This window comes from Hemitrygon akajei, chromosome 10 (genome assembly GCF_048418815.1).
Source record: "Hemitrygon akajei chromosome 10, sHemAka1.3, whole genome shotgun sequence".
Classification (NCBI taxonomy): Eukaryota; Metazoa; Chordata; class Chondrichthyes; order Myliobatiformes; family Dasyatidae; genus Hemitrygon; species Hemitrygon akajei.
Window position 1 is genome coordinate 73,022,597 of NC_133133.1, and position 18,542 is coordinate 73,041,138.

The 18,542-nt window shown below is 41.1% G+C and overlaps 1 protein-coding gene across 6 annotated transcripts in view; it reads right to left on the reverse strand.

The window, feature by feature from the left end:
- LOC140734470 (fibronectin type-III domain-containing protein 3A-like) overlaps window positions 1-18,542 on the reverse strand; it is a 137,757-nt gene that overhangs the window by 54,856 nt on the left and 64,359 nt on the right. For 5 of the 6 annotated variants that reach the window (XM_073058456.1, XM_073058457.1, XM_073058462.1 and 2 more), the window contains 3 exons: window positions 15,048-15,279; window positions 13,704-13,997; window positions 2,401-2,459 (listed from right to left, as the gene is read on the reverse strand). In XM_073058456.1, coding sequence (XP_072914557.1) covers window positions 2,401-2,459; window positions 13,704-13,997; window positions 15,048-15,279 — 585 coding nt within the window. The remainder of the gene's footprint in view (window positions 1-2,400; window positions 2,460-13,703; window positions 13,998-15,047; window positions 15,280-18,542) is intronic. The other variant, XM_073058458.1, reaches the window with a different exon arrangement.

Below are 18,542 nucleotides of genomic sequence, written 5' to 3' on the forward strand. Positions count from 1 at the left end.
GTGCTTCAGGATTCTGTACCTCCTTTTTGAGAAGAAGGCACATCCTGGGTGATGGGGGTCCTTAATGATGGACGCCATCTTTCTGAGGAATTACTCCTTGAAGATGTCCGAGATACTTCAGAGGTGAGTGCCCATGATAGAGCTGACCAAGTTTACAACTCTCTGCAGCTTACTTTGATTCTGCGCAGTGCCCCCCCTTACCCAATGGTGACGCAGTCTGATAGAATGCTCTCCATTGTACGTCTGTAGAAATTTTAGTGTTTTTTTAGAGGCATACCAAATCCTCTCAAACACCTAATGAAATATAGCCGCTGGCTTGCCTTCTTTGTAGCTGCTTCGAGATGTTGGGTCCAGGTTAAATCTTCAGAGATCTTGACACCCAGGAATTTGAAATTGCTTACTCACTCTACTTCTGATCCCTCTGTGAGGATTGGTGTGCATTCCCTCATCTCACCCTTTCTCAAATCGACAATCAGTTCTTTGGTCTTACTAACATTCAGTGCAAGGTTGCTGCTACAACACCACTCAACTAGCTGACATATCTCACTCCTGTATGCCCTCTTGTCACCACCTGAAATTCTGCCAATAATGGCTGTAACATCAGCCAATTAATGATTGGGACTTGAGCTGTGCCTAGCCACACAGTCATTGGGGTAGAGGAGTGGCTAAGCATACATCCCTGAGGTGCGCCAGTGTTGATCGTCAGCGAGGTAAAGATGTTTCCGATCCACTCAGATTGTGGTCTACTGGCTGGGAAGGAGGGGGTCCAGTTGCAGAGGGAGGTACAGAGGACCAGGTTCTGGAGCTTTTCAATCACAACTGTAGGAATGATGGAGTTAAATGCTGAACTGTAGTCGATACACAGCATCCTTACATAGGTATTTGTATTGTCCAGGTGATTCAAGGCAGTGTAAAGAGCCAATGAGATCATGTCCACTGCAGACCTACTGTGGCAACAGGCAAATTGAAGTGGGTCCAGGTCCTTGCTTAGGTGGGAGTTAATTCTAGCCATAACCAACCTCTCAAAAGTACTTCATCACAGTAGATGTAAATACTACTGGACAATAGTCATTAAGCAGCTCACCCTTTCGAAGTGAGCGTAAAAGCCATTGAGCTTGTCTGGTAGTGAAGCATCACTGCCATTCATGATGTTGGGTTTCGCTTTGTAAGTAGTAATGGCCTGCAAACCCTGCTAGAATTGTCATGCATCTGATTTCGCCTCCAACCTCATTCGGAATTGTTCCTTAGCTTTTGAAATACCCTCCACAAAACATATCTGGTTTGCTTGTACAGACCTGGATCACCAGACTTGAATGCCACAGATCTGGCCATCAGCTGACTACGAACCTCCTGGCTCATTCACAGCTTTTGATTTGGGTATGTGCAGCAAGTTCTTGTAGGCACACACTCATCCAGACAGGATGATTACATGCCCACGTGGTCATGCTCTCCCTATTACCATGTGATTTTCCTCTAGGTGCTCCGGTCTCCTCCCACATTATAGAGTCATAGTAAAGTACAGCATAGAAACAGACCCTTCAGCCCATCTAGCACATGCCAAATCATTTAAACTGCCCACCCCCATCAACCTGCACCTGGACCACAGCTCTTCATAGCCCTACCATCCATGTAACTAGCTAAAAACTTCTCTTAAGCGTTGAAATTGAGCTTGCATGCAACACTTGTGCTGGCAGCTCATTCCACACTCTCACGACCCTCTGAGTGAAGAAGTTTCCCCTCATGTTTCCCTTACACATCACCTTTCACCCTTAACTGACAACCTCCAGCTATATTCCCACCCAACCTCAATGTAAAAGTTAGGGTTAGTAAGCTGTGGGCGTGCTATGTTGAAGCTACAGACATGGCCACACTTGCATCCTTGTACTGTGGTGTTTGTTGACAAAAGCAACACATTTCATTGTAAATTTCAATGTCTTGATGCACAAAGGAGAAATAAAGCTAATTTTTAACTTTTGAAAGACATTGTGAAAATCATTATTACCTTCATGAAGCAATAGTCAGATCAAAACTAAAACAGTTATTTATTCTGGCACTATGTGGTTTGCGTGCCTCAACATTCTTCTTCCAGAAGAGTACTGAGGAAGAGACAGAAGAGACTATTCATCTGGAGACCCAAGATCAGATTCCAGCATGGGTGCTGGGGAACTTGAATTAAACTAAATAAATGAACGTGGAGTAAAATACATCATTTTGCACCAAGAAAATCTACCATCCTTTCCCTGACTTTTCTGTATGTGACCTTAGACTGAGAACAATATGATCAACTCAGCACTGCACTCTGAAAGCACCTGGGATAGTCATGGACAAACCTCAATACCCACATTCTGTGAACGACAAAAAAAAAATTTACAAGGCTTACTCTGATCAAAGGTTACTTACCACAGGGCTAGCAATATTGGAAAGAAGATCTTGTATAAACTTTGATTCCGAATCCAAATCTGAGGATCAAAAAAATAGAGAGGTTTCAAAATAAAGTCAAATGTTGTGAAAAAATATTATGAATAGAATAGCTTTACTGACTATCGTGAATCTCAATTATATTTAAGGGCTTTGTAAGAGCCATTGTTTTATTAATGCTATTCCACCACAATATGTTTTGGAAACTTTGCAGAATATGTTTAACATGTTTACTCTTTAAAAAGATATTTTTGTTCAGTTTGATATTTTTGATATGAATATCAAGAAGTATAATATTTGTTTTGTTGAGGAACGGTTTCTATCAGGTTTCTATCCACTGCCTATGAAGATAAGATGATAAGACCATAAGACATAGGAGCAGAATTAGGCCGTCTGGCCCATCAAGTCTGCTCTGCCGCTCAATCATGGCTGATCCTTTTCCTCCCCTCCTCAGCCCCAGTTGCCAACCTTCTCCCCGTAACCTTTGATGCAATGTCCAATCAAGTCCTTTATCTTGGACCACTGACTATGTGGTTAATGGTAAGATTCCATAGCATAAAAACAGTTGGGAATCCCTGTTTTTGGTGAATATGGATGGCTTCACACAAGAATTATATATTCAACCCCTATGGGGATCCATTCTTTCCTTGGCTACCTTGTTACTCCTGATGTAGAATGTCTTGAGATTCTGAGTTTCCAAGAATATTTCATGACTTATTTTTGCCCTAATTTTTTCCTGTTCTCTCCTAAACTTCCCATATTCCTCAAGAGATTCCTCAATTTCCAATTATCTATACCTGCCGTATGATCCTTCTTTTTTTCTTGGTCATACTTTCAATATTCTTTGTCATCCATGACTCTGTAATCTTGCTACTTTTGCCTTTCACCCTTACCAGGACATGCTAGCACTGAACCCTCATCAACTAGATTTACATCTGTCAACTGTCACTTTAACCATAAACATCTGCTCCCAATTTGCTTTCTTACACTATTGAAATGAGCCTTCCCCAATCCCCCAATTTAGGACTCATCTTATCCCTCTCCTCTGCTCTTCTATCCATCCACCATTTGATGGCTCTGAGCCTCTATTTAGTGGAATTCATAAGAATGAGGGGAGATCTCATTAAAACCTATCGAATGTTGAAAGGCCTCAACAGAGGGAACAGTGGAGAGGATGTTTCCTATGGTGGGAGAGACCAAGACCAGAAGACACAGCCTCTGAATGGGGGAAGAATTTCTTTAATCAGAGAGTGGTGAATCTTTGGAATTCGTTAGCACAGATGGCTCTGGAGGCCAAGTCACCGAACGTATTTAAGGCAGAGGTTGATAGATTCTTGATTAGTCAGAGCATGAAGGAATGCGGGAAAAAGACAGGAGATTGGGGCTGAGAGGCAAAATGGGTCAGCCATGATGAAATGGCAGGGCAGACTCGATGGGCCAAATGAACTAATTCTACTCCTGTATCTTATGGCCTGACCACAACTACCTGAAACTTACAAGATTTGTGTTTCTTTCCACTTTTCCAATGCCTACCCAGTTTCATTTCCTAAGACAAAGTCAAGTACTGCCTCATTACCCTAGTACTGACTGAAACAGCTACACAATTCTTGGCTGTGATGTTGAAGCAATCAACCTATCAACTGGAATCATTTGAAGAATGATGCATTCAGGTGGTCAAGTCTCTGCTACCTTGGACCAGAAACTAGTTTACAGCTTCTTTTTACAGGTGCTCTCCAGCTTATGATCGCCCAACTTAACACAGTTGGTATTTATGGGGAGCATTTGGCAGAAGAGCTGGTTGGATTTGACGAATGCTGCAGGGCTTCAGGTATCTTCTGAGTGGAAAGTCAGTTTGTAACTGCAATTCCAACACCCGAACGGTTCACAGGAATAGAAGCCTGCCGTAATCGAGGGAACGGCTGCATGTTCTTAGGAAATGTGAAATAATAAATTATTATTTCATACTTAATATTTTTCTACAACAGAGAGGAGGACATTTGGCCCATCTATGAGGTTTTCCTTAAATAACTGCCACAATTTTGAAAATTAATCTAAATGGTTAAATAGCCGAACAAGCGGCATGCCTTCACTATACCAAGTTGAAAACAGTTTTAAATGTTTCACGTAGTGTATTTCCATTAATTAAGACTAACTGATTCTACTTGATTTTCTGGATACACACAATTACAATTTCAATTACCAAATGTTATTGCATTTATCCACGGATGACTCCAGAAATTCACAGGCACCAACTTCAGATAAACAAAGCTGTCTTTTCAGTGACAAGAAAAAGACCTCTATGCTATTCCACAAATACACTTTTGAAAGATATTGTTATTTTTAAAAATGGGAAATTTATTGAATATGTGAACATTATTTTCAGGTTGGCATTTAACACCATCACCTCCTCAAAACTAAATCAGTGAACTCTGGGACCTGGGGTTTCAATACTCGCTTGTGCAACTGGATCCTGGATTTCCTCACTTGCAGACGCCAGTCAAACTGGATTGGCGAAAACATCTCCTCCACAATCTCCAGCAGCACTACCGTACTCCTGTGATATGTGCTTAGCCCCCTTCTCTATTCACTTTACACCTATGACTATGTAGCCAAGTACAGCTCCAACACCATATACAAGCTTGCTGATGATGCCACTGTTGTGGGCTGTATCAAAAGGGGTGATGAGTCAGCATACAGGAAGGAGATTGAAAATTTGACTGTGTGGTGTAATAAATACAACCTCTCACTCTATGTCAATAAGGAACTGATTGTTGACTTCATAGGGAAACCAGAGGTCCATGAGCCAGTAATCATTGGAGGATCAGAGCTGGAGAGGGTCAGTAACTTATATTCCTGGGTGTCACTATTTCAGAGGACCCGTTCTGCACCCAACATATAAATATTATTGCGAACAAAGCACGACAGCACCACTGCTTCCTCAGGAGCTGCGGAGGTTCGGTATGTCATCGCAAACCTTTGCAAGCTTCCATAGACGCATGGTGGAAAGTGTGTTGACTGGCTGCATTCCAGCCTAGCATGGGGACACCAATGCTTTTGAGAAGAAAAAGCTACAAAATGGTAGTGGACTCTGCCTACTACATCACAGGTAAAACCCTCCCAACCATTGAGCACATCTACATGAAACATTGCTGTAGAAAAGCAGCTTCCATCAAAGGTCTTCACCACCCAGGCATTGCTCTTTTCACGCTGCTGCCATCAGAGACAAGGTACAGATGCCTCAGGACTCGCACCACCAGGTTCAAGAACAGTTACTACCCTCACCCATTAGACCCTTGAACAAAAGGAGATAACTATACTCACTTAAGGACTCTGTTACATTGTTATTTTATGCTTGCTATTTACTTATATCATCATTTGCACAGTTTATTTACAGTTAACAGTTCCTAATGTTTACAGTTACTGTTCTATAGATTTGCTAAGTATGCCCACAGAAAAAGAGTCTCTGGGTTGTATATGGTGACATGTATGTACTCTGATAATAAATCTTCTTCTGAGCTATTTAAAAGTATAATGCATATTGCCACAGTGCTTAAAATGGCAAACATTAAAAAAATAAGCGTACTCCAAAAACATTTTCTCTTAACTAATGAAAAGCTGATTGGAAGAGATTTTAATATACTGAAGACATTTCCTCAGAGGGTATTTATGCTATTGAAATAACTACTGTCCCCAACAGATCCATCCCCTAACAAGTAGTCACCAAACTTTTTAAGCCCAAGATCCCCTACCTCGGCCTTAGTGAAAGGCAAGTTCGATCCCAAATCGATTAGTTACACGCATGCACACGGGGCAGAAAAGACCGGAAGTAAAACCCCGCAACCCAGAAGTAGAAATAATGTATTTTGCACCACGGACCAGTTTAATATTGACGGTATTCTTGCGGACCAGCCGACTGTGGGGGGGGGGGGGGGGGGGGGTGTGAGGGTGTTAAAGACGACCGGAATATAGCGATACTCGAAGCAGGTTCCTTATGTCCAGTCTATTCCGCAATTTAGCTTTCATGGCTCGCAGCACTTAGCTGCTGTTCCGCTTGCTCACGTTTTTTCCACTGAAAAAAAACTCATCTGGTTTGTCTTTAAGTGCAGGGTGCTTGGACTCAAAGCAGTTTTGAGAGCTTTATTGCCTCATTAGACAGTCTCCGGGCCCGAACTCCAGCCTCCCGCCTGCCTGCTTCCAGATGCCTTGGCCAGGTGCGGCTGTTCCCGTGGCGGTCGCAGTCCGGAGAGAGCGACTGACCGAGCGAGGAGTGCGACAGGGCGTGTGTCCGCCCCCTCTTGTAGGATCTATCGGCTGACAAAAGTTTGTCTCAAGGGATGACTTTCATTAGATCACAGCGAGGTAGCTGCTCTGATACTTACAAAACCCTGAGCCCGAATTAGGTTGTCTGAGAATATTTTAGCACCGGGTTCCCCACGAACATTCGGTGTGATAAACAGGTTTAGAGGCAGTGCCCATCTGTCCGCGCTCCAGGCCAGTACCAACGGCACTTCCCGCCGGCCGCGCGAGGCCAACCAGTGATCTCTGATGCGAAGGTATCACTGTGTTTAGGTGACCAATGACCTCGCATGCATTCAAGTTCAACAGTGGACGTGACAGGGAATGAGGAAAGGTGCAGCTGACTCAAATCGTTTCATATCGATAAATCATATTGTTTCCTTGCAGCCCAGTGGTTGGGGACCACTGTAGTGCGTGGCGGGGGAGCTACACGCATGCGCACTGGGCAGAAAGAACAGAAATAAAACTCCGCAACCCGGAAACAATCTCTCAACAGTGTATTTATTTTTCTTTCTTTCTTTCTTTTTTTTGGGGGATCTACTGGGAAAGTCTCAAAGATCGACCAGTCAATCGCGATCGACGGATTGGCGACTACTACCCTAACAGCATCAGATTAAGGAAAGCCACCTCCTTAACAATCTACTGATGAAACTTTTAAAGGATGTACCAAATTGTCTTTCTGCAAATAGCAATTAACAGCCAACAATGGAAATAAACACAGAAAATCACCTGGGCCTGTTAGTCTGCAGCCCAAAAGACATGGCTCTCTAAAAGACACGGCTGTAAAGAAAGGAGCTGCAGCAGTGATGGTCTTTTAAAATTCGCTAACTTTTGGAACACACCTAGCAGATTAGAAGGTAGTGAATGTAATACCACTATTGAGGAAGAGAATAGAGAGCAATAGGCTGTTAGCAAAATGCTACAATCTACACTTAACATTGCAGTAAAAGAACATCAGAAAAATTAAAAATCAGAGAAAAATCATGTTCATCAAATCCAAAAAATCTTTCTGAGAATATAACTAGCAGGGTAGATAAATGGAAGTACCTCCAGATTTTAAAAAGGATAGTGAGATTCTAAGTAAAGATTATTATACAGGGGTTCATGTTGCTAGAGACAGCATTAAAAAAGGAATGGATAAAATACAGAATTTAGATTAGATAGAATGGGTTATTGTTTTAACTTTTAAGGCAGATAAAATGGTGGCATCACAGAAATCAGCATCAGGCACTCAGCTATTTATAAATTAAATTCGTGAAAAAAAGATGTAACATATCTAGTTTACTTATGATAGAAAATTAATTAAGAAAATTTGTTGTGAAAAGGTTGGGCTCATCAAATGGTAAGAAAGTGTTAAGATAACATTGTGGTAAAATTTGAGGTTGTTTACTCTGACATACAGCTGCCAAACACACAGAGTGTAGCTGGCTTATGAGATGCAAAAATATCAAGCAGTTATGAAGACAAATAGTTTGTTGGGATTCATTGCATGATGGAAGCTGGAATATAAATGTAACAAAGTTTTGCTAATGATGTACAGTGCCTTGGTACAATCACGTGGAATACTGAAAAAAGTTTTGATTGCTGTACCAAAGGATCATGTTTTAGGATTGATTCATTACTTAATAGATTCTCCCTTGAGCAGAAATTGGGTGATTGGTTGACGCCCAAGGGTTTGAAATATACAAGATTCAGAGAAGGGTTAGCAAGTTAGATAAGAGAGGCCAGTCCGTTCATGCCAGATTAGAATTAAGGAGTGAAAGAAGGAAAAATGTATTTAAGCAGGATGTTGGAAATTTTTGGAACTTCCTTTAGAATATCATTGAAGGCAGTGAAAGCTTAGTCAATCCAGTATTGTCACAGCACAGAAAGGCAAGATTATTGCACATAAAGAAAATAGAAATCATACAGGGAAGTGATCAAGGCACCCAACAACCACAGCGCTGGTGAAGGGAGAAGCAGACTCAGGCTAAAAAGTCTACTTTTGCTTCTGTTTAGCTTCAAACCTCAAGGAACTGCATTAAATATTTAACCACCAATGGCTTTGTAACTGCATATTTGTCTCACAGTAGTTCTCTCACTAATGTTTGAACTGTCACAGAAGTACTGCCTTACTGAATCATATATTCCTGTTTATGGTGCACAGTTAAATATATATGCAATAAACATACACTTTTTGCAAAGCAATACATTAAATTTGCTCGAGTGTAAATCAACCATCTGCTACTAGGTTTTATTTCCACAAAACGGATTTCCTCCACACTCACAAAAATGCCACAGACGCATCAAATATTAGCTTAAACATTTCACTGTGCAGGTTGTAGAGGTACAGGAAGCCCTCTAAATAAATTCTTCCCTAAACTGTGCAACTATGATTTAAACTTACTGAATTTTGCACCTTAAATTTTAAACTTTATTATAGATACTCACATTGTCCAAATGTTTGCATTCATTATTATTAGGAACAACCTATTGAATTCAAGTTGTCTGTATATTTTAAAACTATATGTACACATTAGTTTTTTAAATGAGTAGAAATGTATGGTGAGAGGGAAAAAAAATTAAATGCGCACATTGTGAAACAACTTCCTACTAAGGGGCAAAAATGTCAATCCTTATGAAAAGGATGTCCATTATGACGAAATACATTTGAACAAAGCATTGGAAAGATAAATTACTAAAATTAAAAGTGTGTTGGAGAAATGACATCTCAGTACGTACCGTTTCCAGTTTTTCCGGAGGGGAATTTGCATTTCTTTAATTTTCACAGGACTTGCAATTCCTAAAGGGCACAAATTGTACTGCCAAGTCCCTGATCTCCTCCAAAAATGCTGAACTGGGCAAACATCGTATTCCTTCATTAACCATCATAGGAACGCAGGCCAGAATGAATACACACAATACAAACTGGGAATGGGGAAGCCATTTGGTCCCTCACACCTGATCTGCCATTCCCAGATAAGATCTGACTGAAAACTAAGAGGAACAGCCTCGATAAAACTTAGCCACAGTCAGTAGCAGTGCTATGGAATGACAGATTTGTAGATCATTTCCCATATTAATAGCATGCTCTCCAACATTGCATCTATCTATTGATTAACACCATATTCACAACTTTATTTGTTGCTCACTCTAGTTAGTTCCAAATATTCTCTAGATCCCTGGTTCTGCAGCCTGCTGGAACACTAGTCCCAGCACAGACTGCTGTAGACATCCAATTTCCCATTCGCCCGCCACCCCCAGTACGAGCACCAAGGCACACAAACCAGAATCCACTTCTAAACCAACTTTTCAGCTGTATATTTGTATCTGTAATCTTATTTTCTCTGTGTCAATTTGCATGTGGCTATAATCCAGGAATTATTAAGGGTCTATTTCTTAATTTGGTGCCTTGCTGCTCATATGGACTATGCAGAAACTCCTCGTCTTGCCTATGTCATTGCAGCCTATGTATATCATGATGACTGATCCTCCTCCCACTGTTGCATTCTTCGTCAGCCCTGAGCTGACACCTTGAACCCTGCCCCTAAGCCAGCCTGCTGGACTTTTCTTCTTTGACATAGAGAACAATATCAATCCCCCTACTATTCAGGTTTGCTTCCCTGTCTTCAGTGGCTTCTTGTATTTTGACGTCTTCAATCTCGCAGCCACATTTTATACGCACACACTGAAAGAATTTCAAACCCATTTAGCAACCACGATGGCTGAGGTTCCTGCATCAGTTTGCTGCTCTACACCAAATTCTGAATGGAATGACCAGCTCCTGCAGACTCCCCCCCCCCCCCGCCGCCCCACCCACTTTGATTATACCCAAGTGACTGCAACTTTTCCTCCACTAAGCAGAAGCTCCGCCAGCTACAAGCACTTATTGCAGACAATTCTGCTGGATCAAACTGCTGTCCGTCAGCACTCACCTGCCACAGCCATGACACATGTACTGTGCTGCTAGAAAGCTTGTGAACCCTGTAGAATTTTCTCTATTTCTGCAAAAATATGACCTAAAGTGTGATCAAATCTTCACATGTTCTAAAACTAGATAAAGAGAAACCAATTAAATAAATAACAAAAACATTATAGTTGTTCATTTAGTTATTGAGAAAATGATCAATACTACATGTATTTGTTAGAAAAAGTATGTGAACCTCCGGGGTTATGCCTTTTACAAAAGCTATTTGGAGTCAGGTGTTCCAATCAATGAGATGAGATTGGAGGTGTGGGGTGTAGAGGTGCCTTGCCCTGTAAAAAACACACACAAAGTCAGGTTACTTACAGAGCCTGCTCTTCTCAAGAAAGATCTATTTATGTAAACGTTGCCTCAATCAAAGCAACTTTCAGGGAACCTTAGAAAAATTGTAGAGATGCCTGAAGCTGGAAAAGGCTTCAAAAGCATTTCTAAAGACCTGAGTATTGATCAGTCCTCAGTAAGAGAAATGGTCTCGAAATGGAGGAAACTCAGTACTGTTGCTACTCTCCCTAGGAGTGGGCATCCTGCAAAGATCACACCAAGAGCACAATGTGCAATGTTGAAGAGACCTGCTGAAATCTCCAGAACTTGCTAAAGTCTCTGTTCATGTGCCCACTATAAGCAAAACACTGAACAAGAATGGTGTTTATGGAAGGACTCCACGGAGGAAACCGCTGCTCTCCAAATAAATAACTGCAGCAGGTCTCAAGTGTGCAAAAGACCACCTCAATGTTCTACAATACCTCTGGGACAATGCTCTGTGGATAGTTGAATTTTTTGGCAGAAATACACATAGCTATATTTGGAGGAAAAGGGCACTGCATACCAACACCATAAATCTCAGCCCAGCTGTGAGGCATGGTGGGAAAACAAAATGGTCTGGGGCTGTTTTGCTGCCTGGACAGCTTGCAATCATTGAGGGAACAAAGAACTCAAAGTTGTATCTAGATATTTTACAGGAGAATGTCAGGATAATAGTCCGTCACCTGAAGTTTAATAGAGGTTGGATAATGCAACAAGACAATGATCTGAAAGACAAGGGTAAATTAACAACAGAGTGGTTAAAAAGAAGAAAATTCATGTTTTGTAAAGGCCGAATCAAAGTCCTGAAGCAAGTAGTTCATGCAAGGAAGCCCACCGGCATCTGAGTTGTAGCAGTTTTGTAAGGAGGAATGGCCCAAAATTCCTCCAAGCCGACATGCAGGACTGATCAACAGCTACCGGAAACGTTTGGTATAAGTTATTGCTGTACAAGGGGTCACATCAGTTACTGAAAGCAAAGGTTCACATACATTTCCAACAAATACATCTAATATTGAATCATCTTCTCAATAAATAAATGAACAAGTATGTTTTTGTATTATTTATTTAGTTGGGTTTTCTATCTAATTTTAGGACCCGTGAAGATCTGATCACAATTTAGTCATATTTATGCAGAAATAGAGAAAATTCTATAAGGTTCACAAACTTTCTAGCACCATCATATTAATTAAACAGTTACATTTTATACAAATATCTATCAATTTCCCTTTTCCATGTAGCATTATTACTTTGGAAGCACAGCAAACATACCTCCTTCCATCATGCAGGAGATATAAAAGTCTGGAAACATACACTACCAGGCTCAAGGACAGCTTCTATCTGCTGTTACATAACTACTGAACAGACCTCCTGTACAATAAATATGAACACTTGTCCTTACAATATATGAGGGGTGATTGATAAGTTCATGGCCCAAGGTAGAAGGAGTCAATTTTAGAAAACCTAGCACATTTATTTTTCCTACATTTACACACTTAGTCCAGCGGTTGTGGAGCATACGGATCCCTTCTTTGTAGAAGTCGGCACATTGGACCCCCAGAAGTGGTCCACAGCAGGGGGTGATTGATAAGTTCATGGCCTAAGGTAGAATACAGCTCTCATTCCATGGACGTGCAGTTCAACTCTTTGAGTGATTATGCAGAAAGTTTGAAGTTAATAACTCATCTCCTTCTGCCTGCACTGAACTTTCTCTGTAACATTATATTCTGCAATTATTTTTCCCTTGTACAATCTCAACATACGGTTAGAAATTGGTTGAATGGATGGCATGCAAAACAATGTCTTTCACTACATCTCTGTACATGTGATAATAATAAACCAATTAACTTACCAACAACTCTGCAATATTTTAAGCCCTAGGGTAAGTGGAGAATTAGCCATGTAGCAGATATTTAGGAAAACAGAGCTTCTTTCCCTGACTCTGATGGAAGTTGAACCCACCCCAATATCTACTCAGAGCAATTGGAAATAGACATCTATATTCCATGAACAAATAAATACTGAACATTACAAAGTGTGAAATATTTTAAGTAATTATGTGATACAGGACCAAGAGGTATGCTCTGTGAGGTGCATAAGCCCAAAAAATCAAATTAATCTCCATCTACATTGTAAAGAAACATGATACGGTCAGTGATGTCCCAGTTTGATAGTGGATCACATAATATTATAACTAATTTAACTTTATAACTTTAAAAATAGAGTAACTACTAGGCATAATAGTGAAAGTAAAAGCATTTTTTTTTGTTAGGTGGCGACCTGGTGTCAAAAGTTTTCTCATTAAGTTGTTGAAATTTATTAGACCGGGCTTGTCCAAATTCGATCTTGCAACAGGCCTTAACTGTATTTTATTCATATTTAAGAATAGGCTGAGAAAATAAATCCCAGCTGTGATTTATTAAATTGGCCTCTGATGCTCATTACAACTATACGCTGGTTACAGAGCACAGCATGAGCCAAAAAACTGTTTAAGTTAAAAAAAATTACAAACCCGTTTGAGTCAGATAGCTCCCCCCTTGACTGGGGAAAAGGTTGCACAAACAGCAACGAAAAACACAGAATATCAAACACAAAAGCAAAAGGCATATTTCAGTTTAGCTCAGTGTTCATTATTCAGGTAGATTTTTTTTTTTAAAAAAAGTCAGAATTTTGTAATTGCTTTCAAATTTCCAGAGCAACCATGGAACCGATTACAAATCCTTACCTCCAGCTTCTTCACTGTCTTGTGGGCTGCTTCCTGCTGTTTCAGGATTTGTTTTAAGAGGCTCTGCTGCAATGTCTCTGACACCACGTGTTGATTGTCCCTTTCCATGTCCATTTTGTGCATCTGTGGATGAATTTGGATGATTTTTATGTGGAGAAGATGGGGGGCTGCTAGATTTGTCTTTCTGTCCCCCTATTTGTCTTTCCTTAAGTCTTTTTTGCAAACGTTCATGTGCTTTAGCAGTCCTTTCATCTCTCTGATTGAAGTTTGACCTTCCAAGTGGTGTGCAGGATTCTACAATACGGTACAAAAAGATCAATCGGGTGAAACAAATTAATACTTAGTGACACTTCTTTGCATTATGTGTTTGAGCTGCAACCTCATTACCACTTCTATTATGCTATTTCATTTTCATCCCCATCTTTTCAAACCCCATTTGTCTTTAAGAACATTTAAAGTGCCAAGTACGGCTGAAGAACCTTGACATGCCAATCTCACTCATATGACATTAGCTTTCATTTAAAAAGCTGGCCAAGAACTGATACAAAACTTTATTCTGGATCTATCGTTGTGCAGCATTGAATGAAAAACATTTGCTTATGTTGTATGCCATCATGTCTTTGCTTGGCACTCGGATCAGATTCTGATTGATCACATGTACACGGAAACAGTGAAATGAGCTGTTTGCTTTAACAACCAGTGCACCCACGGAACTGCTGAGGGCAGCCGCACTAACTGCACTGTCAGTGAACCTTTACCCTGCAGCTTTCTTTGGCATCCTTCCTCATTATCCAAAACTCCAATAATCTTTCTGTCATCTCCATGTGAATATTTAGATTACTTGCATTTTTGAGCAAAGTTATTTGTATGCATTTCAAGTAACAAAGGTCCCAGCATAGATCCTTGTGGAGAACAGACAAAAAAGCAGCCTTCCAGCACTAGCCTCCATCTTCAATGACCAAGCCGACTCTGCATCCAAGGTAACAAATCACCGTGGATCTCATATGACTTAATCTTTTGAACCAGCCTGTAAGGGACCTTTTCAAATGATTTACTGAAGTCCATGTGGACACCTTAAGTCTTAATCTAATTTAACAAGACCATATGATACAGACACAGAACTACGCCATTTGGCCCACTGAGTCTGTTCCACCATTCAAGCATGGGTAGGTAATTATTTTTATTCTGAACCTCATTCTCCCACCCTCTCCCATAACCCTTCAACAGCCCTACCCCACCCATTATCACTACATTTCTGTTTAACGAAGTTATTTGGTTTTGTGCTTTTAGAGAAGAACCTTAACAGGAAACGTACAATTGTAACACCTTAGTGTGTGCACCTACCTTGATCTGCAAAAACATGGGATGGTGGACTTTGCTGAGGAATGAACTGCGGAATATCCCCCATTCCCGTTACTCCCGCGTAAACTTGAGGATGGGGTATCAAAGCAGGGTGATGGTGCATGTATTGCGGCATATGAGATGGAGAGGTATGCATACTAGGATGGTTACTGGGATGGAATTCTGCTGAATGCGGCAACACAACAACCCTTCGAACACCGCTTTCTTCTATGACCTGGAAAACAAATTGTGTTTTTTTATTTTTGAACCAGAACTACTATCCACTTTGGTTATTTGGGATATTTTTATAAAGTTAACATTAACAAAAACCTTGTGGTTTAAGGGAACTTAAATAAAACTCTCCAAGTTGTCTTGTCCCACCTCAGCAACTTGGAGAATTTTATTTCATACCATAACATAATTTAATATTTTTAAGGTAGTTATTGATAAAGATTAAACTGCTCCTCAGCTGAAAATGAAAAATTAGGATTTGGCTCATTGGGAGCAGCTGCTTGAGGGCAAATCAACATCTGGGAGCCTTCTAAAGATCAGCTGGGCAAAGTACAGGACCAGCATGTTCTTATGACGATGAAAGATATAGACAGCCACATTTGGGAACTCTGGATGACAGGAGATACTATTGAAGGTCCTGAAGAAAGGTCTCGACTGGAAACGTAGGTCTTGAATGGAAACGAAGACTGACTATTCATTTTCATAATCATAGACTGACCTGCTGAGATCCAAGACAAGAAAAGCTGTAGATGCTGGAAATCCAAGCCACACACACAAAATGCTGGAGGAACTCAGCAGGTCAGGCAATATCTAGGAGAATGAATACTGTGTGTGCAGCTGAGATCCTCCAGCATTTTGTATGTATTGCTCAGGAGATACCAAAAGTTTAGTCAAAAAGTAAAATAAAGCACAAATAAGTTTTAAGGAGCAGAAATCAGACAAAGTCTTTGAAGAATATAAATGAAGGGGAAAAAGGACAAACAAGAAATTTAGGGGGCTAAAAACAAAAAAAATGGGCCAAGTGGTGTCTTTGGCAAGTAGAATTAAGGAGAACCCAAAGGCAATTTTAATATACCGCATATTAGGAGAAGGATAATTAGGGTCCACTCCAGAGTGACAGTACGACAGTGAATACTGTCTAAATGGGCTTCAGTAAAGCATTTGAAAAGGTGCAGAACATTAAATTACATGGGATCCACAGAGAGCGGGTAAATTGGATAAAAAGGTGACTTAGTCATTGAAGACAGATGATTGCGATGGAAGGATGCATTTCTGACCAGAAGTCTGCAACCAGTGGTATTCCACAAGGGTCAATGCTAGGATCTTTGTTATATCTGCAAACAACTTTGGAGAAAATTGTAAGTAGTCTAGCTAATAAGTTTACAGAAGGCTCAAAAAAAAAATCAGAGGAGTTGTGGATAATAAGGAACGTTGTCAGAGGAAGCAGCAGGATATAGATCAATCAGGCATCGAGTATATAAAAGTTGTTAGGTCATATAGCAGCAGAATAAAATTTTGGTTTGGAGCTTTGTGCGCAATTCTGGTCATCACACTACAGGAGTAATGTGAAGATTTTGGAGAGGGTGCAGAAGGAGTTCATTATGCTGACGAAGGGTCTCGGCCTGAAACGTTGACTGCTCATTTCAACGGATGCTGCCCAACCTGCTGAGTTCATCCAGCTTTTGTACGTGTTCATTATGCTGTTGCCTGGATTGAAGTTTACTAGCTGGGGGGGGGGGGGGGGGGAAAGAGTGTGTTTGGACAACCTTGTACTGTTTTCTCTGGAGCAGCAGAGGCCAGGTTGCTGGGGGAATTACTCTTCACCCCAGGGCAGAAATATGAAATACTATAGGGCAGAGAGTAAGAAACTTTGAAAGGAAATGTGTGAGGCTAAACTTTTCTTTTTAAAACATGGAAAGTGGTAATTGTCTGAAACACACTGCCAGGGGAGATGGCAGAAGCAGATACAACAATACTTAAGAAACATTTTAACAGATACATTTTCAGGCAGCGAATTCAGAGATATGGACTATCTGCTCATGACGAAAAATTAAGTGGCAGCAGCACTTGCTTTATTGGTAGAATATATGGAGGGGAATAAAAAGTCAACCTGTTGGGACATGACCCTTCATCAGGACTGGAAAGCAAGGAGTCAGATGCGAGAATGAGAAGGTGAGGGGTAGAGCGGAAGATGGCAAAAAGGTGAAGCCAGGTGAGGGGGAAGGTTGATGGGTGGAGAGGAGGAATGATGTAAAAATCCATGAGGAGATGTGGACGAGGTAAAGGGCTAAAGAAGAAGGAAATTGATAGGAGAAAACAGTTGACCATGAGACAAAGGGAAGGTGGTAGGGTACCAGAGGGAGATGTTGGGCGGATAAGAACAAGAGGACTTAGATGAGAAGCAGAATGGGGAATGGAAAAAGAAAGAAAGGGAGAGAGATTACTGGATGATAGAGGAACTAATGTTCATAACATCAGATTGGATGCTACCCAAAATGAATATGAGGTGTTGCTCCTTCAACCTGAAAGTGGCCCTATTGTGGCAATAGAGGAGGCCATGGAATGGGAATGGATGGCCACTGGGAAATGGCATATTTTGTGGTGGATGAAGCAAAGGAGCATAGCAAAACAGTTCTTCAATCTATTTGGGTGGCATCGATATAGAGAGGTGACACCACGAGTGCCAGATACAATAGATGATCCTGGTAGACCTGCATTTGAAATGCTGCTTCACCTGGAAGGACTGTTTGGAGCTATGAATGGTGGTGAGGGAGGTGATCTAGGGGTAAGTGTAGCACTTGTCACACTTGCAGAGCAGTGGGAAATCAATGGGGAAGAGATGTTTGGACAACAGAGTCACAGAGAGTGATCCCTAAGGGAGCTGGGCGGGGAGAGAACGACGTGCTTAGTCAGATCCTGTTGTAGATAGCGGAAGTTATAGAGCATGATGTGCTGGATAAGGAAGCATGGGGGACGGTAGGCAAGGACAAGGGGAACCCTATCCCAGCTATGGCATCAAAAGGATGGGGTGGGAAGATAACCGAGGGTCAGTAGGTTTGTAAAAGATATCAGTAGACAGCCTGACTTCAGTAATGGAGACAGAGTTCGAGAAAGCGGAGTAAGGTATCCGAGATGGACCAAGTAAATTTAGGGACAAGGCAGAAGCTGGAGGCAAAATTGATAAAATTGATTAGCTCAACCAGTGAGCAGGAAGCAGCACTAATGCAGCATAATAATAATAATAAAAAAAAGGAGTTGGGGAGTGTAGCCAGTGTAGGTTTGGAACATGGACTATTCCATGTAATCAACAAAAAGACAGGCATAGCTGGGGCCTACAGCTACACCTTAGGTGGGAGAGCCGAAAGGATTTGAGGCAAAAGCAAAATTGTTTGGGGTGAGAACCAGGTCTGCCAGACAGAGGAGGGTTGTGGTGGAGCATCATCTTCACAGAGAGGGTGGTGCATAAACGAAATGAGGTGCCGGAGG